The 27,284-nt window shown below is 37.6% G+C and overlaps 1 protein-coding gene across 1 annotated transcript; it reads right to left on the minus strand.

Moving 5' to 3' along the window:
- Positions 1-9,463: 9,463 nt before the first annotated feature.
- JPT2 (Jupiter microtubule associated homolog 2) lies at positions 9,464-21,745 on the minus strand. Its single transcript, XM_044657101.1, has 5 exons — positions 21,702-21,745; positions 14,865-15,013; positions 11,719-11,861; positions 10,362-10,438; positions 9,464-9,630 (listed from the first exon to the last, which is right to left on the minus strand). Exons 1-5 carry the CDS (start codon positions 21,743-21,745, stop codon positions 9,465-9,467), a joined length of 579 nt encoding a protein of 192 aa, XP_044513036.1. The 3' UTR covers position 9,464.
- Positions 21,746-27,284: the final 5,539 nt, after the last annotated feature.

The following is a 27,284-nucleotide window of genomic DNA, read 5'->3' on the forward strand; positions in this document are numbered from 1 at the left end:
CACCTCCACGGCTCTGCCCGTCATTCACCTACCGGAAGTCCCACCCCACCTCCCGGAAGCCCCCGCTGTCCCCGTAGAGAAAGGGGAAATGTACGTCTCCCAGGCAACCGCCTACAGATTTGCTTACGCATCTTCACTAGGGGGAGCCGAAGTCGTGAGAGAAAGGGAAGCGTGTGTACTGTTGCTTCCGGGCGCAGTTCTCTAGTGGATGAGCCCCAACTCTTCTCGGGAGGTCCGCCTCCCTTCTTGCCGCATAGGAAACGTTATTCACTTTCACTGACTCAGGATCACTCTCCTGATTACAGAATCCATGAGAGAGATACAGACTGGTGGGTGAGGGGAGAGGGGGACGGCGAAGATAGACACAGGAGAGAGGACAGTGACACAAGAGACCGCAGACAGAAAGGGAAGAGTGCGCAATGTATTTACAGTTCAACGGATTTATTAAAGGTGCAGAGAAGAGGGATGGATAGTAGAGAATAAGAAAGGCTGCAAATAGAGGTGTCTTTACATGTCAATCAGGAATTTGCATTTGATCTTAAAGGTAGTAGGGAGCTACTTGAGTTCATTGGGGAGGGAGGGACTTGGTCAGACCTGTGCTTTATGAATAGTTTGGAAGATTGATTTTTTGAAAAAAAGAGCGAAACTGACAGGGGAAGAGGCCAATTTAGAGGCTATTGCAATAGTTCAGATAAGAGGTAATGAATGCCTGAACGAGGTTAGTAGTCATGTGAGTCAAAAGACTGAGACATTTGAGAAATGTTTTGGAGGTAGAATCAATAAGACTTGGGAATTCTTAGCTCTCTCTCTGGAATGAAGGAAAGAGTTGAGGATGACACTAAGGTTTCAAATCAGGTTGGTTGGATGGATGGATGGATATGTCTAAACAGGACAGGTGGGAAGAAGTGTGATTTTTTAAAAAGAGAATATAAGTTCTATTTTAGGTAAGTTTAGTTTAAAATACCTACAACAACTCATGTAGTTAAAATGTTCAACTGGCAGCTAGGTATTGTTTGGAAGCCATCTATATTGAGGACATAATTAAACCCTGGAAGCTGATGAGGTCACTAGGAGATAATGAGAGACTGGAAGTACCTTTCAAATCTATAATTAGGTAAGATTTCATAACCAAACAGGGATAGGAGGTCTAAGAAAAGACAAAAATTTTCAAAAGAACTACAAACCAACTACTTAAGGAACAAATGCTCCAAGTCACTAGTAAAGGAAAGGTAAATAAAAAGGCTGAGGTTTCACCTCACTCATTAAATTTTCAAAGACAAATAGTAGCTTTTATAAAGGCAGAGGGAAGACAGGCACAATAATGTACTGATGGTGGAACTGTTAATGGTACAACTCGTCAGGAAATTTTTGTAATTATGCAAGGAAAGTTACTCAAGTTACTTTCAAGTCCTTTTGATTCATACACAAGCCATAATACTTAGGCACATAATTTAAGAAAGTAAAGTGGCAGAAATAAAAGCTCCATGTCAGAATATTCATAGCAGTAGTTTTTTCATAGCAAAAAGCCCAGAAATTAGTAGGCGCCCATCAACTGGAGAATGGCTGAACAAACCGAGTCACATAAGAATATAAAAGCAAATTATTGAACTATAAGAACTGATGAATATGTGGAATTTAGAGAAACATGTGAAGAGATTTTACATGAACTGATGCTGATTGGAAAAAGCAAAACCAGGAAAACAATATACACAATAACTACTCAGAAAACGGGAAGATAATACTAAAATAATTTAATGACTCATGTGGAGTCCAGATTACAAAAGAAGAAATCTTTTAGAAGGAATGTGGATTATTGTTACCTGCCTTAGGGACAATATTACTGTCTCATGACTGGGCCTGTGGGGAAGGAGTTATGATCCATTCCACCATGTTGTCAACCGTCAGTCCCATTTGGAAAAATGGAAACTCTCATCCCCAACAATTATCTGCCTGAGCCTGGGTTATTTCTACTCCATCCCCCACTTCATTTTTCTAACTGAACCTGCCACAGGTCTTGAAGACTCCATACTGAGGTGAACTCCTGGGGATATTGCTAACTTATTTGAACGTATTCTCAGTGATTAACAAAACTTCCTGTCATCCAGGCTTAAGACTTAAGTTTTAACCTCAACTCATTTCTCTTACTCCCCACATCCAATCAATTGTCTTCTTGATCATACATTTTCAATATCTCTTACACACCTTTTCTCTCCTGACACCTCCACCACCTTAGTGGCCCCCTCCTCAACATTTGTGGATCTAATTGGCAATATCCTCCTCTGGGCTGGTCGCCCTACCTCATCTCTCCTTACTCCAGTAAACTCTAGGATCAAACATAGAAATGTTTGGCAAAGCCCCCTTCATCATATGGCCTTCTTCTTTTCCAATATCGTATCTTGTTTTCTCCCCTCACTCCCCCATACTTTATGATCCAATGACAGTATAGCCTCCCTACCGTTCCTTAAATGAGACACTCCATCTACTGACTGTACATTTTCTCTGGCTATCCTACATGCCTGGAATGTTCTCCCCTCCTCGTTCTTATCATCTGTCTTCCCCTTAAAGACCCAGTTAAAATCCCATCTCCTACCGGAAGCCATTTCTGATCCCTTTTAATATCACTAGCACCTTCTACTGAATATCCCCAATTTACCATATATATGTATATGTATATATCTTGTTTGAACATAGTTGTTTGCATGTTGTCGTCTCACCCAACCCCTTTTAGACAATGAGCTCCTTGGAAAGAGGAGCAAGGAATTGACTTTTTCTTTTGCCATTTTAATAACTACCTTTAGCATAGTGCCTGGCAAATAGTAAGCACTTAATATTTTTTAACTGACAAAGTGATTTTCCTTTCCAGCACAGATGACATCAATTATCTTACTCAAACTAGTGGTTTTCCATTGTCTTTAGCAAAAAACATATTTTTTTTAAAAGCCCTTCTCAACCAGGTTCATCTATCTGCTGCCTTCCTAGCCTTTTATAGTCCAACCAAACTGCTCTGAGTTTCTCAAACATGGTACTCAACTTCTCTATGCATGGACTACCTGTCCTCCACACCAAAAGTGCACTCCCTTTTGTCTCAGAACCCTCTTATCCAAGAAACATTTCAAACACTATCTACCAACAGCCTTTCCTGACCCTCACGCTAGTGCCTTCTTGCCCTAACATCCCTGTATTTTATTCTTTGTATATTTTACATGTACAGGTTTTTATCCCAATAAAAGTTTATTCCTTGAGAGTAGGAAATGTTTCACTCTTCAGAACTAAGCAGTCTATGGTACACAGTATGCCTTTGTAGATGGATACTTGAGGGAATAAATGAGATTACTAAGGGAGATTGACTGTAAAGATGTCACTTTATACTTAAAAAATTTTTTTAATTCTTTACTACCTTAGCTCACTATCACCCCCCACTCCATTTTTCTAATAGGAGTGGAAATTGGGATACTTTTGAGTTTCTTTCCTTTTACCTGTTGCCCCAGTGATTAGCACCATGCCTGACAATATAAAACATTCATGGAGAGAATGAAAAGTTGGACCAAGAATGGTCTTGGTTATATATTTTGTAAAACATACTTGCTGATGAATAAATATGGATTTATATTTCCTAAACTTTTCTTTGCTGCATGGAGGACTTGGTAAAATAAGAAAAGAATGATGTTGAGAATTAGTTTTGGTATTTCCATCTTTAGTATACCGGAGATGGATGTGCTGTAAGGAACTGGTGTCAAACTCAAATAGAAAGAAGGGAGGAGACCCACTAATCAGGGCCTGACTTTTAAAATGTAATGTTATTGGAGCAGTTCAGTGGCTTGATGGATTGAGCTGGACCTAGAGACAGGAGGTCCTGGGTTCAACTCTGACCTCAGATACTTCCTCACTAGTGGTATAACCCTGAACAAGTCACTTGCCTAGCCCACAGGGCTCATCTGCTTTCAAACCAATACTTAGAATTGATTCTAGGATGGAAGGTAAGGATATTTTTTTAAGGTAATGTTATCTTTGCTTTATTAAATTTTTATTTTGTTATTTCCTAATTACATTTTAATTTGCTTGGGCCTCACTTGGGAGTGTTGTAGACCTTCATGTTTGACACTTCTGGGATAAGAGAAAGTAAATTTTACTAAGATATCACCTTAGACTATTTTTTACCTTTTTATACCTTACTACCTTAGCTCATCCTTGCCCTCCTCCCCTGCAAATTTTCTAAGAGGAGTGGAAATTCAGATCCTTTTAGGGATTGTTTTTTCCTTTGGATTTGTATTCCAGTATGTAGCACCAAGCCTGGTATGAAAACAAATACTTGTTGATTGATTGATGACGGCCCCTTAGGAATATGCTGCAAAAGCACAGAACATAACTATTTCAAGATTTAATCATCAATGTCAGTACCCATTTCCCCAAATGTAAGATATGCACTGTTAGACTGTTTATTTTATAAATTTAAACCACAATATTAGCAAGATCATAGTGTATGCACACAATTCACTTGAGCTGATCAATGATAGAAATAGAATTGTCTGAAATTCTGAGGATTAATTAGAAGATAATTCTCAAAAACCAGCTATACTGCACAAAAATTCAATTGTGAAATATAATTTAATAATTCAGAAAACTAGATTTAGAAAATTAATTCCTGAGGGGAAATCAAGTGCTCACTTTGACATGTGACTCCTGTTAAAACATTCATTCTAAGATACTTTGGGTGCCAAGGAGGGTGGGAAGCAATATTTAAATACCCACATTTACTGCTCTTCTGCCTTTTCTCAACACAAAATTCAACTCATAGAGCAGAATTTTATATTCAATGGTATTATCATTTTGATGTTACACATAAAATAAGAGTCATACCTCATTAACAGTATACTTCAATAGTATTCAGCAAAGAATGATATCTGGGCTCAATAAGAAGCATGAGGTAAATCTAGGAAGTACATGATTAAATAGGGAGAAGTATGTGTCATTTCAATTTTGCCTAATTCAGCATTATAACAAAAATAATTGGACTAAATACAAGTCACACCCTATGAATCATTGTATACTTTTAAATGAATCATTGTATACTTGAACAAAGCACAATAATTAGATCAAGTAATTACCCTTTGATTTTTGTTATTTGCTATCTAATTACACAATATATAGACTCCATGAATTCCTCTGAACCTAGGTAGTGCTAGTTCTGTGTAGTAGAGGGCTAGACTTGAGTCACTGAAAGCATGTATTCAAAATCTACCTCTGGCACTTATATTAGATATGTGACTTTGGGCAAGTCTCAACTTCTTTCTACCTGTTTCCTCATCTGTAAAAAGGGGAGCATACCAGTAGTTCCTATCCTCTCAAGAGGTTCAACTTGTTCTAGTTCACAACCTGAGTTAGTGGCAGAGCTGCGACTATAGCCTATAACTCCTTTCTAGTTGAGTCTAAGATACCAAATTGCAGTGGCACTCGAGGATCATAAGGACTAAGGTGGAGAAGAAAGAGAAAGAAATAAGCATTTATATAACACTTACTATTATCCTCAGCAATGTGCTAAGCACTTTTTCTAAAAACAATTATTTCATTTGATTCGCACAATGTTAGGAGGTAGGGGTTATTTCCATTTTACAGTTATGGGAACCGAGGCAAACAGTTTAAATGACTAGGCCCCCAGGTCACATATTTAGAAAATGTCTAAAACTGGATATGAACTCAAGTCCTCCTGGTTCCAGGTTCACTGCTCTATCCATTAAGCCACTAGTGGCCACCAAATAGTAGGGGAAAACACAATATGGTAGAAAGCACAGACTGGAGTTGAGACTTGGGTTTTCATGAACAACTGCATGGTAATAAATGAACTTAATTATAGGCTATAGTAGACTGAGTGATGTATAACCTCCTCAGATGACAGTTCTCTCCAGAAAAGGGGTCCAAAAACTTTATCATATTGATTGCTTAACTATCTATACCTAAGAATTAAAAACAACAATCCCTTACCCTCCTGTCTTAGAATCAATACTGAATATTGGTTCCAAGGCAGAAGAGCAATAAGGGCATGGTCACATAGCTACAAAGTGTCTGAGGTCAAATTTAAACCCAGATTCTCCCAACAAGACCTAGTTCTCTATACACTAAGTCACCTCGCTAACCTATACCTAAGAACTATGAGAAGATAGTTATTGTGTAAAGAAGAAAGAAATGTACTTTCTATAAGTTTTCAAGTGGCTCAGGACCATACTTGGCACCATACCCAATTCCAGACTAAATACTTTTCACAATAAGCACACAGGCAAATTTAATATTGTCTCTTACCAAGAAGTTAAATAGCATAATAAAATATACTCTTTAAAGTAAGGATGAATATGGAAAATAATTTGTAACTAACCAAAAATACCAGTTGAAATAACACTAGCATGCTCATCCTATTCAAGAGTTAAGATGTTTAATAAACACAAAGTTTGTGGAATAAGGTAAAAAGAACCATTCCCTTTGAGAGAAAAATAACCAGCAGCTAGCAAGCTGAAAATGTTAATCCCCCATTTTATCAGAAAAAAGAAGGGTCCAATTCAGGAATTTTGAAGGATATGGCAAGGAAAACACGAAAACCAATTTTGGCTATATGATTGCCAGATTTAATGCAACTGTTATTCTCATTTCTGCCCTGCAAAAGTAAGAAAACGTCCCATCAAAATTACACTGTGAAATATAAGCGCAAAGTTTCTTGACATATTTCTAGAAAAAATGTTGGCACCAACTGCATTTAAAAAACAAGTTTTAAGGCATAATAAAAAAATACAAGGACAATTTCTTAATGCATTTTAGAAGCGACTGAGTAGGATGCTAAGAGTCTTTGGATCTTCCAAATATAAGCAGTCCCAACAAACATAATATAGTCAGCCAGACATGTATACCTCTATTTTACATACAAAATGCAGATGCAGAAACACTTTGTCCTGCTAGCCAATCTCATTCTTGTGAGCTACTTTTCATTCCCCTCCCAGAGCTCCTCTCTACCAGGTTCCAGGGTTTATATCAAGATGATGCATCAGGAGCAAGGAAAAGTTAGGAGGGAATAGAAAATATTATTCTACTGCTGCTATTTAGAACAACACTTCTGACTACTACTAATTTTCTCCCAATGGAGACTCCATCCCTATCGTTTACCACCTCATTCTTCTGGAATTCTTGCTCTAGAAATCATCATTAGAGGCTTAGAATTTTGGAATTCAGGTGGGAAAGGACAATCACCATTGCTAGGGATGTGGCTGAGAAAGACTGTTTTTGCCACCCTAAACTAGCACCTAAAATTTGTTTTTCCATAGACACTTTCATAAATGGTGACTAGGTTCCACAATGATCTCTATTCTGGATTAAGTAGATTTCTGTGATCTAGGCTAAGAATTTAATCACCATTTGCAACATTATTTCTACTAAAAATGACTTCCTGGTTTTAAACATGACTTCCAATTTCTTAGTATACAGCCCATTTGATTAAATTGGATACTGTCTGTACTTTATAAGCTTATAGGAAACAATAAGATTATCTTAGCTATAAAGCAATCTCCAAAATCATCAGGGGATCTTAAAAGAGGTAAAATTCTTTGGCTAATTAATCCCATATGCTAGTTCCCTGCAATTTACCAGGTAAAAAATGTTTTACAGCAATTTCCTACAGGCACTTAAATATTCAGGACAATGGGTACATAATCATAAATGTCAGTTTGCTAAATATTCTAAGTAGAATAATATTTCCAGCATTTTATGCTCACCTTGCAGGTAATTCATATCCATCATGAAATACACCATCATAAAACCTCACCTGCTCTACTTGCATGGTAGTAACAAATGTTCCAAAATGTAAGAGGTAAAAGAATTGTAAAACATAGTGTTATTTAGTCTGACTGAGCATTTTCCTAAATGGATCAAGGGGATGTGATTCTATAATTAAATATAATTACAATAGTTCTAAGAAAATGGTAGCCCATTATTTTCACTTGAAAAATTCCTATTTTATACACTGATTTCAATGCTATCATTGTAGTTAATATCCAGATCTAATGTTTCCAGTTTCATTAGGCAGGAGACTAGAGATTTTTTCAAATGAGTAATCACTAAAATACAAGGGATTTTTAAGATTGCTTACTCTTTAGTATATCTATAGAATTTACTTTTTTATGTCATATATGATTCAGTCATTAGCAGTTTGTGAGGCTATTTGAACAGGATTAAAAATGGCTCTTTAAATATTTGTCCAAAATGTTTATTTTTGAAGAACTAAAGGTACTCAGTGATTTTCTCTCCTCTCCATCAACTGATTATAGTAAAAAAAAGTCTTAGAAAAATATGAATAACCAAAATATCAGAAAAAAATTAGATAGGTTAATAAGGCCTTTTAAAAAAGATTGGAAGGCCCCCCCACTTAGAAAAGAATTGTGGTTTGTGAAAGTAATAGTTCACATCATTGATGAACTGCAGAGGCAGTCAAAAGCTTTAAGGCTTATGAGAACAGCAGAGATAAATTATTCACTTTAAAAATCAGTAATAAGAGATCCAACTTATTCTCTTGCATAAGGCAGGTATTTTTATATAAGATCAGATCAAGGGCTTCTAGATTACAGAAGTTATAGTTGCTCCTGCAAGATCTGAGTGCAAAAATCTGCCATTAAGAAAAGGTCTACAAACAAGAGAAAAGGAAAATTGGCTTAACTGATAAGCACTTGCAAGGTCAAAGCAAGTCCTATATCCCTCCTTTCAAGGTGTGGCTTAGTGATTCTTTCCCTGGCTTTTGTGGGAAAGAGGTCAAAAAGCCTTATAGAATGTCTGTAGAACTATGCATCATGGAGGCAAACTTAAAAAGGACACAAATAGATTCAACACCCGTTTTCTCAGAAAGTAGTACCCCCATAAAAGTTAAAGGTTCTGGATCATCATTCTCTAATTTAAGTACTCTGTGAGCTAAATCACACATTACCCTTTTGAAACACAAGTTGTATCCCTTTACCAGACAAGGGAGGGGGAGCATTCCTTGGGAAGTTGTCTAACACATCATTTACATGGGTTTCTCTAGTCTTTTAGTGAAACCATCAATGGCTATTGCTGCAGGACCATCCCTAGACGTAGAATTGCCCACCAAAACATTTATGTTCCTAGTATTTATGAAGATCCCAACTTCCTCATTTTTTTTTCACTCTATCAAAGATTCTCTCATTTTTGAAATTAATTCTTAGATGTGAACCTGGGGAATTTCTTATTGCTGCCTTAACTTATTTTCTCAGTTCCCTGAAAAGTTCAATGTCCCTGGTCCTGTATAGCCCTAGCTGTTTCTAGAAGACAAGTGTGAGCAGTGAGCTACATGAAAATCTTCACATAAATGATCAGCCCCTCCCTTCCCCTCCCACCCCAACTTGTACTAAATAGAGACTATAAACCTTGACACCCTAACAGAAGAATTTCTAGTCTGAAGATACTGGTAGTAGTTTTCTTTAGTAGAAAGTGATGCTGGATTTTCCACCTGGGGGGTTGAGGACTTTGTTGTGTGATCGAGGCCTGGGGCCCAGCCTGGGCTCATGGCTGTCAATCTTGATTTTAGATTCAGTTTCCTTGGCTTGTTCCTCCTTTCCTTTGTCACATTTCTCATCACGTTCTTCTCTTGAAGATTGTGTATTTTCTGTAGCTGTGTAATGAGGTCACAATGTCATTAACATAGTGAGTCACATGTACAGAGTTCAAGAATTCAGACTTGCCTCCAATGAGAGTAAGAATTTCTAAGAGGTGCAGCAGCATAAAGGGGATGATAAAGAAGAAAAAGTAAGTCAAGATAGCAGCAGGTTTTCCCCAATACGATCTTGGGCTACTACATTTTTCTTTTTGGAGCTGCTCAAAGTACTTTCCAGGCATCTTATTCATCTCTAAGGAATAGATGAACTAGAATAACCAAGAAGTTTATTTAAGGAACTCAGAAACTAAAGAGATGTTTCCCCAAGTACTATTGCAAACATTTAACTATCGAGGTGATTTCTGGATTAAAGGCACTTATGATAAAATCTTGCTTATAATACTTTTTCTACTCTAAACACCACTTCTGAGCCTAATGACCTGGTAGAAACAGAGGAACAATTTCTCTCATGCTCAGGGCATAAACCTTGAGTCATCTATAGCAGAGTGAAGGTATTTAAGTACAACACAGTAAGACCAGCTCATCAGCCCAAATGGCATCCTCATATAAAATCTAATAGGCTAATCCTAGTATTTTTGGCTAAGATTTCCCTCCTCTGGCAAGATGGCAAAAGGCATCCATAGACAATAACAATGATAATAACAATATAAAAGCACAGAACCTAAGTACTAGGAAATACAGTATAAATATACCTTTTAAAGACAGAGAGGGAATAGAAATTGTCTTCTCACCTCTGAGTTGCAATTTTGTGTCCTCACCTTCACGTAAGACAATATGATCCTGCAATAAGGCAAGTAGAGTCATGTCAAAATTTTGTTCAAGGACACATATAGTCTTTTTTTCAAATTCAAGCATGATATTATACTTCTGTTTATTACACACACACAGTCATACCAATCTGCTTTACCCCTTTACTCAGCTGTTAAAGAGTGGAAAAACGAGTGAAGCTCATCAGCAGGAATCTTTGCACCAGAGCTACGCTAACTCAAAATTTTTCTTCCATTACAGTTTATTATCTGAAATGCTGACCCGACTCCTTCCTGTAAGTGCTATTCTATTCTGTGAGAGGCAAAGATGTTTGGGTTGATCCATCAACTTTAGTTATTAGCAGGGAGCTTGCTTGTTGCTCTGGGAACTCAGGACACCCATTATTGGCTAAATAATGTATGTAGGAATGTCCTAAGCAAAGTAAATTTGTTGATAGCAAGGATTTTCTCTAGGATTCTGCAAGATTGTCTCAAGAGTTCTAGTTGCCCTATTCATCACAGACAAACTGGAACAACAACAACAACAACACAAAAGAAAGTCTAAGTCAATTTATCACAGGCTGTGGGACTTAAGCAAAGCTATCACTGACCTCAACAACTTGGGCTCTCCCTAAAGGAAGGTCATACAAAGATTTGGTCAGCGTCTTCAAAGGCAAAAGTCATTTTCATTTTCAAAGTCTAGATCTTCAAGATGATTTCTCAGTGTAAAATACTGAGGCAAAAGGACACATCACTATTAGCAACTTAATGGGAAATGGACTTAGCTTAAGAGTATAATAGTAAAAATATATGGGTCATAATATTTACTTTCTATTTCAGATAGCTAAGAGTCAGGCTGGCCTTCCATTAAGAAATAGATGTAATAAAAAGAATAGAGAGAAGGAATTCCTAGGCTAGTGGGCTGTTGAAAAGAAAAAGTTGCTTCACTTTTAGGTTTTCAGAAATGACTTTGTCTACTACAAATTCAATTTATATCTGCTAATTTCATATGACCTTTCTGACTATAGTTAGAACTAAAGCTCATACCCTCAAATGGTTGAAGTTAAGATTCTACCAAGACCACTTTTTAGAGACTCGTTTTCAAGATTCTTTCTTTGTTGTCAAAAGACAGATGACTAATGATGGAAGATACACATCTTTTTAAATAACTGATAGCTACATCTAGGAAAATATTAAACTTGTTGCTTCCCAGTAGCTCAATCCTCCAGGCCTGAGAGTCCATTAATGAATCTGCTGGTAGAAACTTTTTTATCTGGCTCCAGCCCCAGCTACCTGAATGCAAGAAGTCCATACCTTGGGCTTGTTTGGGTGTGCTAAGGGCGCAGTAATGGTGACTGGAGACCCAAAGATGTCACTGGTCTTCCCACCAGGGGGATTCAAACGATATCGAGCCTGCACAGGAGAAGGCTCTTCAAAGATACCACTTTCTTTGCCTCCTGTAGAATTAATCACATCAGAACAGCTCATATTTAAATGGTGTTTTATAGTTACAAAGTGCTTTACTCAAAACTAGTTTTTGAGGCAGAGTAATACTGCCATTATTCCAGTTTCAGAAATCACATGATAATTGGGGGTTTATAATTTGAAGAGGAAATTGGGCCTCAAAGAGACAAGGCCACGCAGTTTGTAGCACTGGTAACCGAGACACATCCAGAATTCATGACTTAGTCTGATGCTCTTTCCATTACTACCTCTATCTTTCCGGATTATCAGTGTACTTATCTTGCTATGTTTTATATAACCAAACATTTCTGAAATCAGATGTTATGACTTTTGAAGTGGGAGAGGCAAAGCGGAATAAGGCAAATTTATGCTCCCAAATTCACCTCCAAACAATTATTTTAAAATGCCTCAAAATGATTTCTGGAACAGCAACAAAAGGACAGGGTGAAACAATTTCCCAGCCTTAGACAACTTAGGTTAGCAGGAAAGGAGTATTTCACTGAAGTAACAGGGGAAAGAAATCTAACATAACCAGTGTCCCAGCAAGTCAGTAGCAAGCCAGCAACACAGTAACAAGGCTCCTTCCCCCTGCATACAGCTATCCTATGCTCCATTACAGCCTTGAAGGTAGCCAGGCAGCCTACCAGGCAGCCAGGCCCTTACTACCCAGCTAGAAGCCTTCCCAGAAAGTTCAGGAGTAAATCAAGAATGCCCATGATCACCACTACTATACAATACTGTACTAGAAATGCTAGCTATAGCAATAAGAAAAAGAAACGGAAAGAATCAGTACAAGCAATGAGGAAACTAAATTATCTCTCTTTGCATTAGTATACTTAAGAGAATCAACTAAAAAACTAGTCGAAATAATTCATCAGCAATGTAGCAGGATATAACCCCCCCCACCACATAAATGACTTCTGAACTGGAATAAGGATGGACCTAAGGGGTCTAATATGAAACTACAAGTCTAGAAAGTGATGGGTGAGTGCATTCTAGGTAAAGAGAACAGCCTGTGCCAAAGTACAAAGATGGAGGATGGAGTGTTATGCCCGAGGAACAGCAAAAAGGCATGTTTGGCCTGACTGAAGAGGGTACAAATGGGATCAATGTATAATAAAAGTGAAAAAGTAAGTGGAACCCAGGCTTCAAATGTTAAACAAAGTAGTTTGAACTTAATTCTAGAGGTAATTGGGAGCCTGTAGTCATCTGAGAAATCACCTCTTTGTGCCAAAGTATGCTGCTGAGAAGTAATTGTGACAGTAAACAGAAAATAGCAACTGAAGAGGAAGAAAAAATAAGCCTCTTCCTTGACTGTAGGCCTATTAGAATCATCTATAGCCAAAAGATACACAATCACTCTCATAAGAACATAGTTTTATAAATGTAAATTTATGCTAGTTAAGTCTATCATTCTGATCCCATAAGAAAAAAAAAAAGTAAAAATAGATTTTATCAGGTTGGGAGAAAGTTAAGGGCAAGAATACAGAAAAGAGAAAAGACTAAAAGAAATATCTGGGTATCAAGGGAAGTAGCTAAGTAAAACCAGGAACTATCTGTTGTAGAATTTAGTCTGAATTCCAGGTAGTTCATACTTTCCATTAGCCACAAAGGACCCCATTTCCTCTGAGATCAAGAGACTAAGACCTAGTTTGGAAATGATTTGGGGGGAGGGGGGGAGGCAAGGAAAAAAATACATTAAGTTCCCCAAAACTAGACTGTAGCTATAATTTGCCTTTCTTTACACTGTGTCCCAAGATTCCTCACATTGTGGTAAAATAGGAAGCATTTTCTCTGTATGTGAGCATTTAGATGATACATTATAGAAGAGGGAATTCAAAACAGGAGTTAAGAGAGACAAGACTATAGTCCCAAGGTCAAAGTTAAAGGGATTGGTTTTTTTTTTTTTGCATCCTTAATATCTCGAAGGAGGGGTGGCTAAGTCTCAAAGCCATCTTTCCAGAAATGACTATCAAAGGGAAATCTGAAGAATAAAATTTAAAGAGGGGGACTTGAAATTTGCAAAGATGATCCCTGGCTATAACTAAAATTTCCATATATGAACAAAGCAAAAAACTTTTCAATTCCTAGACAAAATGATTCTTACATTCATTTTTTCCCATGCCAGAAAGTTGAAGCTCTACTGTTGAGATACAGAACCCTGCTCAACACCTGAGGTCTTTCTGTATCACAAGATTTGTTTTATTGACTCTTGTGTCACAATGACTGTTAACTGCTGTGCCCTGCAAAGCAACTCAGGAGTCTCCAGGGAATATACCTAACAATAATCCTATTAAATCAGTGTTAAGTGAGCTGGGTACATTCACCTTTAAGTGACTAAAACTTTGTTCCAGTCTTCAAAGAAATGTATTATTCTGTGATCTTTTATTAAACAGTTTATAAGACCAGTCCTGATACTACTAAATTTCTACATTCATGAATGTTAATACTAGATAGCAACAAAATCATTACTGGTTATTCAAGAAGCCATGGTAGAACAAATAACATTTCCTTCTCAAAACTTTTCTATTTTCCAAAACTACTATAGATTCACTGAAATCTTTAATTTCATGTTTTCAAAGAAAGAGTCTAGGCTCAGTTTTAGAGGGGGTTCTTTTACTGGTACTACTTGACATGCTGTATTTATCCAAGCCAGCCTCTCATTCCCCAGCCCTGCCTCTCAGATCTATAAAAGTGAGGTCATTCTAATTTCCAGATATTAAGTCACTTTGAGGTGACTAATACTCCAGGTATCTAGGCACCAGAACAAGAATACAACTAAGATAAAGATTTTCCCAGGTGAACTCCCGAGCTAAAAGGGATAAGAAACAAAGTTAAACTTTTCCTTTGAATAACCTGAAAAAATAATAAGATCTGTCCCATATATCAGAAGAGCAAATTTTAAAAGGAAAAAAAAAATGTTACCAAGGAAGTCAGTGAAAACAGCAGTAGCCAGGGGAAAAAGGATGACGGGAGATAAAAAGAAAATTTCTCACCTGGAGGATTTGACCTTTTAGGTGTATTCTGAGGTTCTTTGGATGCTCCAAAAATATTAGATGCCATTCTATTTGGCTTATTTGAAGGAGTAACTTCTTCTGGAGTTCCAAAGAGATTGCTTGAATCTCCTCCAGGTGGTTTCATTCCCCTGTGTACAAGAAAGAAACATGTTACTGTAAGCTCTACCCTTATTCATAAGGTTAGTGTTCTATCACTTTGGATCTTAAATGAATGTAGAAGGCAGAACTTATTACCTTTTCTCCAAAAAACTTCCCCTCCTCTTCCTAATTTCCCTTTTAGTTTTGAGGACTATCAATGTGCGACTAATCATCTAGGTCTACAAAATCAGTGTTATTGCCCTTTCCTCTTTCCTCTCACTCGCCCCATATATCCAATCATTGCCAGATTTGGCCATTTCTACTCTTAACATCCCTGATATGTGTCTCCTTCTTTCTACTTATACAGACCTTCATCACCTCTCCTAGACTATAGTAATAGTTTTCTATCTGGTCTTCCTGCCTTGAGACTCTTCCCCTTTCTAATCTATCCTCCATTTTAGCTGCCAATGTGATTTTTGGAAAACAGTTTTCATCATATCACCCAGCCCCTTCTCAACGAACTCCAATGGCTCCTCCAGGATTAAAGCTCTTTGTAACCAGATCCCTTCCTGTTTTTGGTCTTCTTAAGCCTGACTTCTCCAAAATCTGATTCCACTACTCTGGTCTTCTTGCAGTTTTTCAAACAGAACATTCCATCTCTTATCTTCCTTGCTGTAGCAACAATAGCATCTCATACCTGGAATGCTCTTTTCCTGGCTTCCCTCAAGACTCATTCTACATCCCTATTCCTATTCCCTACCTTACCATGCTTTCTTCTTTCAGATGCTCTTTTCTGTGCTGTACATATCTTGAATGTTGGGGTAATATGGGGCATTTGGGGAAGACTAGTACCTCTGGTTTAAGGGCTTGCTGAGTCCTTTTCAGGGCTTTCTCCTTTGGTATCCATCTACCACTTAGTTCTCATCTATTGCTCAAAGAAGCTGTAGCATGTACAGCAGCCACACTCTGACAAACCTTCACAGCAGGCAGTCTAAGTCAGGTTGAGGGTAACCAACTGGCCTCAAATCCATTGGCGAATTATTGGAGTGTCTCCCCCTGGTGTGTGAAGACTTCCTCCAGCAGATAAGAAAAATTTGTTCCAATGGCCATGAAGCCCATCAATAAATGTCTTGACTTTTGTCTTGTAACTGGGCTTTGATGACTCTGGAAGATAACTTTGTACAACTCTGCCTAACATAAATCCACAATTTATGTTTGAATCAAAAGACACCACCACTGATGTCATTTTGGTACTCTTCAAGTATGAAGGACAAGTTCTACCACCACCACCATCCTGAATATTCCTTTATCTAGATATTACAAAGGGTCTACTCCCATTAGAATGTACAATTCTTGAAGGTAGGGACTTGTTTCTGTCTTTTTTTATATGGTTGTTGACTAAGTACAGATTATTCAGTTAGTTAGCAGAGCCAGAATTTAAACCTTGTTCCTCTTACTCACATATCCAGTACTCTTTCCATAATGTCATTGCAAATTTTGGTTTTAAAACCATCACATTATTAGAACAACTAGATATATTTTCATAAGGGTAAAATATAGGTCTTGTTTCACATTTATTGGTAACTTTAAGGAACTAGGTCACTGCAACAGTTTTTTCCTAGCAGTCTAGCAGCAGAGGTGACAACAAAGTGAATGAGTATATTCCACATTTTTTCCCTCTAATATCTTTATGTTTATAAAACACCAGAAAGAAAACTAATGACTTATTGTAATTCAGAGAAAAAAGAAGTTCTCAGATCAGCTGTAGAACAAGGATACACAATATCCTCAACTCATTTTACTGCAAAGAAGAGACAAGGTTGCCAGCCACCACAACTTGACAATACACATGGGTCAGTCAGTAAACACTATGGAAGCCAAGGACAACAGCTGGTAGTGCCAGGGTTTTTGATATGATGCCAATGTATCCCTGACTGCTGGAGTAAAAGAACAGACAAGAACATAAGCTGAAGTTTACAATTCAGCAGTTATCATTTTCTGTAGCATTTGTTGGGGGGATAGAGATGGGAAGAGGGAATAAGAGAATGGGGCAACTTTTAGTTTTATTTTATTTCCTGTTACAAAAAGGCTTATAAGATTCAAAGTACTTTGGTGGATAAGTAATTTTGAACCCATCATACATTTGTAAGTCACTACAGTTCTAGTTTTAACTAGACTTTATATATTTTGCTTGGATAGTTGCAGTGAGTTTAACATTCCTAGGCCCAGACAGTTCTCTTTCTAAAAGGATTTAAATTCACCAAGCTAAATTGAATTTGACACTATTTCACTATATATGGAGTTTGGGTTCGGTGAATTTGAAATCAATTGAAATAATTTGTAAAATTAATAATTAAGTTTATACTTAATTCTTGAACCTAGGCTTTCTTATTCATTTCTATAAACAAGAAAGTATTCAGGAACTTTCATCTCATGTCAAGAGTTACTGCAATCTTCTAATATTAGATTCACTTTCAGTTTTCTTTTTCAAGCAATTCTCAAAACCAGGGTTTAAGTTAAAAGTCACATTATTGCCCAATACGTGGATATCTGCCTTGTTCATCAACTCTAGTGGTTCCCCATTGCCTTTCACATCAAATTCAGTTTATATTATGCTTGGCTCAAAAGCTCTCTGGTGATGTTCAGTGACTTCATTATTTTATACTATATATGAAAATATATAATTTTATGTACATATTAATATGTTTATATGATATACAGACACAATATTTGTTTCTATATTTTTTAAATTTCTTTTTCCCTCCCTCAAGCCCAATCCTCTAAAGCAGTGTACCCAAACTTTTTTGGCCTACTGCCCCCTTTCCAGAAAAAATATTACTTAGTGCCCCCTGTCATATACTATCACCACCTCCAAATGCACCTGTGGCCATCACTGCCCCCCTGGATCGCTGCAGCACCCACCGGAGGCAGTGGCGCCCACTTTGGGAATCACTGCTCTAAAGCTTCATCTAGCTCTTCCTCAAAATTTTTGACTGCAGGAATAACTTATCACCTCTGTAGTGTCTCTCTCCTCTTGCTGAATGAAAACCATTGAAATTCTACTAATTCAAGAAATTCTTCCTCTAAGCGAGCCAGAAGATGACAAGTTTACAGTCATACACTGAGACATCTTCATTTCCCTCTGTTGACTGTTCCTGTTTATGCTGTATCTAACTTGCACATAGCCGGTTACATGTTATCTCCCCCATAAGACTATAAGGCCAGGGGCTATTTTTTGGCTTTCTTGGTAACTATTATTTCCACAGTGTCTAGCATAGAGTAGGTACTTAAATGCTTACTGCCTGAATAGTGACTAGTCAAGTTACTTAACTTGTATGCATCTCAGTTTCTGGTTATATAATATCCGTTAAGTGAATGAAGTAATATATGTTAAAGGTAATAAGTACTATGTTGAAGTTGTTATTATTATATATACTTCTCCCAAGGATAAATGGCAGTAGCATATCTTCCTTCTTCCAGCATTTAAAAAATAAGGAAAAACCACCATTCGGAGAAATGTTTGATTAATTCATGAAATGAGAACAAGAAATTTTAAAAGAGGAAACATGAATTTATATATCAGTTACTAAAGTCTAGTAATAGTGTTATATGGCTGATTTTAAGAATGGAATGTAAAAACATTTTTTAAATGGGCATATAAAATAAATAACATCAAAAAAAAGTAATTGAGTGAAAAAAAGAATGCTGAAAAATGACAACTAAAAGAATATTTCAGCTACAGATTATTATCCTAAATATCCTGAGCTTCAAAAATCTTTTGTCAATTCCTAAAGCCTAGAAAGCAATAGAAGTCCATTTAAATGAGCAAAATAAGTACCAATAACTTAAGTTCTACAAGTATCATATAATTACAGAATTCATGAAACCTAGTAAAAGCAGATAATTCTGGTTCTCAAATAAGATCCTGGAGCTGGTAGAAATGTAAATAAAAATATAAAATCCATAGCAATGGTTCTTTAACTTTTCAGGTTCTTAATCATGCCTGATGTACTATCAGATGACCCACTGGCACTATGCATAAAAGGTGATAAAAGATTTCCATGGATTAAGAAGCTATCTGGATTTATGTAAAAGCTTGAAATACTTGTTATTTTGCTTTCACTCTTACATAACTTAAAACTGCTACACATAGCAGAATTTATATTTTTAAGTTGAATAGTTAGCATTTATTTTAAAATAAAATAATGCATTTTAAACAAGAGCAAAAAAGATCCAAATATAACTCATAATGAGAAAATTTTCTTCATTTAAAAAAAAAACAATATCGTCATTCCACTAGCCATCATTTGGGAAAAAAACTTTGAAGTTGGGGTATACATTGAAAATTGTATTATCCTCTTGGGGTTGGTGAGATAGCAACAAGAAATCTGGCCCAAATCAAATTCTTTACAAATATTTTATGACTTTGAAAAAAGATTTGATTAATAATAATGGCTATAGCATTATGTCACACAAAAATCTTTTCAGAATCCCTTTAAGCAATATTAATCCTTTAGAAAAAACAAAGGATGAGAAGCCAGAGTTAATGAAAAATAAGTGCCTAAAGGAAGAAGAAAAATGTGATTCACTTCAAAGTCTCAAGTATCTACAAAGATGCCATAAAGTGCTGCCATCACCACTCAGTTAGAACTGATCACAACTTGGGAGGGGTAATTTCCCTGTACCTAAGTATAAAACTGCAGAGAAATCTTGTAAGAGAACTTCCTTCTCCTACAACTATGAAAGGTTATTTTCCTTTTGCAAAGCAAAATAAAACAAAGCCAACAGAAACATGAAATATATTACTTTTGATGTTACTTTGATGTACTATGCTGTAGGGCAATGAAGATCATGTCATTGTACACTGAAGACACAGAATCAGGAATATTTTCAACCAGGTTTAAGTCGAATAATTGCAAATTTATGAAACAAGCCACTTAATAGCTACAGATGAATTTTGGAAAAAATATATCAACCCAAACCTAATTTATCTCCAAAACTTATCAAATAGCATTTTAAGGATTTTTATTTTTTAAAGAGAAAAATCAAGGTGATGGGACTTCTGATAAGGGCATCTCCCACGCATTCAAGAAAAGAGAATTGAGTAGAAGTTTAACAAATGGTATTTATGCACTTAATAGCATCTTGATAAGTGCAAAGCTAACCAAAGTACTTATTATAGAAATGTGCACATATCACATACATAGAGAAACTACAAAAGAGAAATACGAGCTTAGTCATTAGCCACCTAAGCTCTGCTAGTACACAAACATTGCCATTGTTTCCAAGACTCCTGGCACCACAACTCTTCCCTGAACTTACACAGCCGTGGATATTCAGCTGAATGTTCCATTTGGGGAAATTTTCTGGTCTCAACAAAGATTCTTTTAGTTCATCTTTACCTTGAGCTTTTCATGTATATAATAGATGGAAATGTTTAAACAACACTTTTCTGGAGCACAATGAAAGTGATCTCAGGGAGATATATATATATATATATATATATATATATATATATAGTGCCTTGCTAGACATGTCACATTCAACATCCTATTCATTAGGTCACATTGCCTGTATACCTAACTTTAGCATGAAATTCAACTAAATACAAGGAAACCCAGTCCCAGCAGTTTAAAAATGTTAACATTTCTAAGATGCTCCTAAGAGACCCACCACAACTGTACCCTAAAACGAATGGCCCAAAGGTCACCTGAGTCATCCAAGGCCGGCTTTCACAAGAATAAGACTAACCTTTGAAGCCCAAAATCTAGAGGTGCATACAATCTCTAGAGTGTGAAGCAGTTGTTTTCAAACCTGGGTCACAGTAATGTTAGGAAAAAAACCAACATAACAGTACTCCAATATAATAATTTTTCTTTGTAGCCTTATGCATTTTATTCTAGCGTTATTTGGGGAGGGGTTCTAAAGACTGCCAACGGGGTCCATGACATCAAAAGGGACTAAGAACCCCTAGTGTAAAGATCTTTTACACCTAGAACAATCTCTTTACCAAACCAGCTCCGCAGGATAAAAGTGGGAAACAGGAAGTGGAAACGGGTACCCAACTGTAGAGCTCAAGAGCCTGATCTCAGAGTAGGAAACCTTTTGAAAAAGCAAGGCCCCATTCCTTCGCCTCAGAATAAGGTACATGTTATAAAAGGGCAGTAAGTGGATACCCATTGCTTCATTACTTCTAAAAGACTCTCGACATCGGTTGGATCTCTCTCCCCCATCCAGTCTTCTCAGAAAGCTCAGTGTTCACTCTACCTGCCCCAAATCCCCGAGATAGTTCCTCCCCTTCCTCACAACCCTCCCCGTTTAAATGCGGCTCCTTACTCCAGGCACTCACACTCCTGCTGCCACACCCCCTGGTACCCACCTCTCCGGTTTCCTACCCAGCGTAGACCCGAATTCGGCTCCTTACCTACATGCTCCCTCCTCATCCCGCTTTCCCCTCCCCCACTTCCCCTGCGGTCCTCACTCCAATTGTTCCCCAACCCCCTCCCCCGCCCCCAATTGTTCTCTCCTCCGGACGTCCCAGGGTCCCCCGGCTTCAGCCCACGTGAGGGCCCTTTCTCCTCCCAAGCACCCCGTACTCGGCCTCCTTCTCCCCGAGACCGCCTGCCCCGCCTCCCTCGCTTCCTTTCTCAACGTGGCCCAGGCCGGGTGGGTGGCCGGACGGGCACCGCCTCGGCTCGACTAGGTCTCTCCGGTGGCCCGGCCCGCTGCCTGTCGCACCTGGAATTTGGCTTGCCGCCCTCGTTCTCCAGCCCCTGGAACATGTCGGGAGCGGCTGCGGCTGCGGCTGCGGCAGTGGTAACGGTGGTAGGAGCCGTAGCGGCAGCAGCAGTCCTCCGGCACAGCAAGCAGAGCAGCTCTGTTCCCGCTCCCACCCACCCCCAACAGGCACAGGGGCCGCTTGCAGCCCGCCTATTGGGCACCGCGGCCGCCAATCAGAGCCTCAGAGCCAGCCTGTCGTATCTCGGCGGACTGCCCCGCGTCCCGCCCCCGCCTCCCCGCCCCCAGCCAAGTGGGAATCTTTTAACATCCCAGGCTCCCTCTCCCCGCCCCTGTCCTCGAAGGATTGGGGGAGGTGATTTTCTGATTCCAGGGGCCGGTCTGTAGTTGTCCTGCTTAGGTTTCTTCCAGCCGTCTCCATAATTGCCCCCTCAACTCCATCTCTTAGAAATCTTGGTTATCAGTTTCAAGACACAGCACTATAATTTTGGGGAAGGCCTTCCTGCCCCCATTTTTCTCCCAGATCCCTGTATATGACTTTTACGCGTACATATCTGCTAGTTGGAATGTAAGCTCTTCTTTTGCATAAACAAAACCAACGCTACTAGAATAAGAAGAAAAGCGGTTAACTGGGAAAGTATTTCCAAATATTTCTATTTTTAATAAAAAATCTTTTTAAGGGTTTAATTTCTATATAGGCATTTATATGTAAATTATACCCAAATAAATACACCAGAAATGTGATCAAAAGCTAATATTTGCACTTGGTAACTTGGTCAAAGGATAAGAATGTTTTACAAAATTACCTAGGCAAGGGTGTGATCCCTGGCACATCACTTAACTTATAATTGCTTCAGTTTCCCCAGCTGTAAAAAAACGAGGTTAATAGCACCTTCCTCTCGGGATGGTTGTGAGGATAACATGTGATGTGCTGGCTACTATTAAAAAAATATACTTATATGTTTTATAGCTTATAGCTTATATGTTTTTTCCTTAAGAGCTATGGGTACTCTGACCAATCTTGTTTATATTTTAAAATGTCTTAGCAGACATGAGATGGTTAGACTGAAAGCAAACATCATGGAGAAAACCATCTTATTCCTTATATACTTGTAGTTCACCTACAGGCTGTTACAAAAAATATTTTTCCCTTTCTCCTGTTTAAAAACAAACAAAAAGATCTTTCATGATCTTCCCAGCTACCCTTTGTTTCTATTCCCCAACCCTCTCCTTTAATTTTAGTATTTACCTCCCAATAGAACTTAAAGGAGATACTATTACATAAGCACTTAATGACCTTTTGGATTAAATTATTGGACAAAGCTAAAATTCAGAGACCTACTCATCTAAATTCTTATCTCTTATGTATCCTAAGGACACAGTGCTCTCTTTTCCCAAAAGCATTTAACAGAAGTAGCAACACCTGGGTTTATTTAGTTAGGAATTGCTAGGTGAGAGAAGGAAACATGGGTGAAGGTAGGAAAACCTTTAGTCAGTCTTTTCTAAGCACTATCTATTCAACCACAATTGGAGAATTTCACTTCAATGAAGCCTCCAAGCACCAAGTTGTTTTCTTTGTTTTTGTCTACAGAGCAACTGGCAACAGGTACTATTTATTCACCACTCAACTTTTCTTTGAAAGGGAGATATTTTCAGTGTAAGTAAACATTTTGGGGGAAGTAAATGTTAACTGGGAAAAAATACAGAACTATTACATAGTTAGAAAAACCATTCTTTAATCAAGGAAGGGGTACAGTGCTCTCCTCAAGGCCTTCAGACAGCTGTGAGCTACATGTCCACGCAGAGCCCGGAAACTTGTAGCTCTGGTTGCTCTGGTCTCTGACCCCTGGGAGAGCCAATCATGCTAGATTGACAACTCCAAGGAACAAAAGAATTTGGGGAACCTATACCATTTGGGGGATCCAGGGGCAGGGAAAGATGATTGACATTACCATAGCTACAAGGAAATGGGAGTATTCAAACCATACTGACAGGATATACACTCAAGCTTGGCAAAGGAATCTTAGCTAGAGGCTAGGGTATAAGGGAAAGGGCTACTAACACAATAGATACTAAAAGGATGGTCCCAGTCCAGGGTGTGTCTTCCTGGGAAAGGGTCTCCGATACTACAGGGAAGACTACCTAAGACAAAAAGAGTACTTGGCATTTCCTTAGCCCCACCTAACTGGGTGTTTACTTGCCCCTAACTTAGGTCAGTCTGAAATTGCTATTCTGAGATTCCCTTCAGGGTAGATTCTCATGGGAACAGGGAACAAGTACCAGCTTTGGGGTCTCCAATTTATAAGCTAGTCCTAAAACTTGGGGTTCATCAGATCTGACCAGGCTACAAGTTGGTGGTTTCTAGATTCGAGATAAAAAAGAATTCCTACTACTACTTAGAAAATGAAAACTGTAATTGCCAGTTATTAGAAGCAATTTCCAATTCTATACTTCTCTTTTAGATACTCATTTTACCCTGTATCAAAAATGGGGAAGGAAAAAAGTGAAAATGTTAATTAACACAGGGACACAGAGAGGAGCTGAGAAATGAAATTAAAAGGTTTCTAAGCGAAGCAAAACTGACCTCAGAATAAATCTCTCTGGATTCTTATTTGATCCTCACAACTTCTCTAAGAAAAGTTTGGGTGTCAATTTTCCGTTACTAGTTCACTATCTCTTCCAGAAATCTAAATTTTAAATAATAGAGATGACTTATATCCACTGGGAGTAGAAAACGCAAATCAAAATGGGAAAACCAAGCAGAAAAGGACACTTATTAGATCAAGTATTAGTATGTATTTATGCACAATAATAAAAACAGATTTACAAGTTGAACTGGAAATTTAAACATAGGAAGTTTAACAGCTTTTGTTTATTATATTAAATAGCCAAAACACTTTTTTTTTTCAAAATTGGTAAAGAATAAATAATATAATTTACAATATGGTACAAAAAATAATCAGGAAGGACAGGCAATCTGCTTTATACATACACTGCATATGTATATTTATAATCTATAAAACAAATTCACATCTCAAACAAGCCAAAAACCTTAGATGATATGGCTTAACTATTTTTCAAAGAAACAGCAATAAATTCTGCCGCCAAACCATAAGCTCTAAAGCCAGTTATCCTGATCCAGTAATGTATGATAACAGGTTGCTGTAGTGCTTCCAAGGTTTAACTTAATATTACTTACAAATTACTGTGGAATTAGGAGAGCTATAAAGGTTTGGGAGCTGTTTAAAAAAATAACAAAACAAAAAAAAAAAAAAAGAAAAAAAAAAAAAAAAGAAAACCACCAAAGTGCAGTATTCCCTTAGAAATGCATCCGAGTATTTAAATTTCTTCCTCAGGGGTTTCCAGCATCAGCATACAAAACATCTCTTTGCAAAACAAGCCTGAGTTCAACGATGTGATTAGGTGTTAAGATATAGTTTTCAAAAGGCCATCCATCTATAAATTATATCATGGGGTAGTCCCATAAACAATGGTAATTCCTATACTTAAGGGCCAGCAGACTTAGGGGTACAGAGGAAATACTGGTAAATCAACTGTTTTCAGTTAACTCTTCCCCTTGAACGGTATTAGCCCACTCAGATTACAACATATCTCATTATAAGCACTATATGAAAGGATGAACATTCAGTCACCTCTGCATTCTCTCAAAGACACAACAGGAGATGTCCACTAATTTTATATTCTCCAAAAGGATGAGGGGCCAATATATTAACCAATCCTCTGAAAACCCAGAGGTTCTTGCTTAGACCAGAATGGGAAGAGGAACTTCAGAAATGAAGAACTTGACAAAGGATCCATCCCAAGCACATTACTATGACCAGAGACAGAATTTTCAAGAAACTGATCTGCTTTAAGATCAAATGCACATAGTAAGCCACAAGTTCATATTGAGAGGCTAACAATGACATCCACTTGAATGGAAACAATATAATTCTCCTACTTTCTGACATGCTGGTATACTTTTGATTCGGTGAAAGATTTATATTTTTATACATATATTTATAAGGCTAGGAGAAATAGATTAATTTTCTGCTGCAAACTATGAAATTTCCCTCACTCATGGCAAGGAAAAGCAACTAATGTGACCTGTTGCCAAAGGAAAAAACAAAAGTCTTTGTGGTAATTCATATTTCTCACTGGTAAGAAGGAGACTTGTAGATATTTGACAAATCACTTTCTTCTTCCATCCTGTTCCATCTGCCCTAACTTAAAATATTACTTATAGCTATGTTATTTACTTAAATTGATTCCACATATGGCAAGTAGAGTCTGTTCCAGAGACTCAAAACAGAGGAACTTCTGATTTTTAAAATCTTTGAATAAGCTTATGGTATTATTTTTTCTTTTCCTTTGCCTTTATTTTAAAACCAACTACCTTCTACTTCTTGCCCTAACATCCCAGAGCTCCTGCTGAGTAACTAGCTCAGAAGTATTATCAGATGGCCACATAGTTATGACACAACTGGTACTTAATTTCAGCAATATTCCTGAAAGACTTCTTGCTATAGCATTAGAGTACAGAGTTCAGGAAGATTCTAACATTGATGCAAATTCAGCCAGTAGAGTTTTAACCCATGGCTAAGTAAGATATTACGGGCATGAGATATACCTCAGCACTGTTGAGTTCAGAGGGGGCTCTTAAATCAACCCAGAAAATGGTCAGATTGGCTTAAAGACTATATAATCACAGTTGCTCACATAACTTCATCTGACTGTGCCATATTCCTCTTTTCCTTTATTTTTAGTTATGCGCTGTTATTTTCCCAGAAAAAGCTTTACTCATAAACTACTACTAGTAACACATAAACGCTCTGAGAAAAGTTTTAGGAACAAGAGAGTGAAACCACAGCAGAAAAAAGATTTCTCCACCCAGTAACACTTAATCTGTCCCTTGTCTAAGGGATTAGAATATCTGCCCTCTATTATGGAAATGAAATAATCTCTAATTGCTGGATTCCACAGTTCTCTATATGAAGTAGAACAAGACACTTAATCCCTTCTGAAGAAGCCTTAAGTACTCCTTTTTCAGGTATTGATCAAAGCTGAACTGCCTATAGATTGTATATGGCTAAAGACCAAGTCATTCATCAGCTGAGGAGAGAAGCCAGACCTAAAAAGTAGCTAACAATAGCCTTGAAGGTTACTAGTCCTGCCTAAGACTACTACTGGGAGGAAGAACTGCTTCTTTTACTTTTAACAAAGGTGGGAGTTAATGACAAAGTAGATGGAAACATAGGACAATAAGCCAATTAGATGCTGACCAAAAATTAAATATGTTAGATAGATGAGGTCACAGATGATACTATAGTCAAGGTTGATCCTTATCACATAGGTGCCTAAATAGGTGTGAGAAGAGCTGGCTGTTAAGACATAGCTATGGACAGACTTAATGGATGCACCTAATGTGTAAAAAATTGATTGTAGGAGTTTATAAATCCTCTCTCAACAAAGGACATGACTTCTGTTTACTAAGGAGCTACCTTATATGACTATTAGCCCTTGTTTTAGAATTCTATAAAGAGAAAGAAGTTGGGCAAGGGTGAAAGGTGTTCAATGATCACA

The sequence above is a fragment of the Gracilinanus agilis genome, chromosome 1 (genome assembly GCF_016433145.1).
Source record: "Gracilinanus agilis isolate LMUSP501 chromosome 1, AgileGrace, whole genome shotgun sequence".
NCBI lineage: Eukaryota > Metazoa > Chordata > Mammalia > Didelphimorphia > Didelphidae > Gracilinanus > Gracilinanus agilis.

Coding starts and splice junctions, on each gene's coding strand:
- JPT2 (XM_044657101.1), bottom strand. CDS start 21,745: ATGTTCCAGGGGCTGGAGAACGAGGGCGGCAAGCCAAATTCCAG. Junction 11,862..14,864: donor TAAAAGGTCAAATCCTCCAG/GTGAGAAATTTT, acceptor TTAATTCTACAG/GAGGCAAAGAAAGTGGTATC. Junction 10,439..11,718: donor CACACCCAAACAAGCCCAAG/GTATGGACTTCT, acceptor GCCTTATTGCAG/GATCATATTGTCTTACGTGA.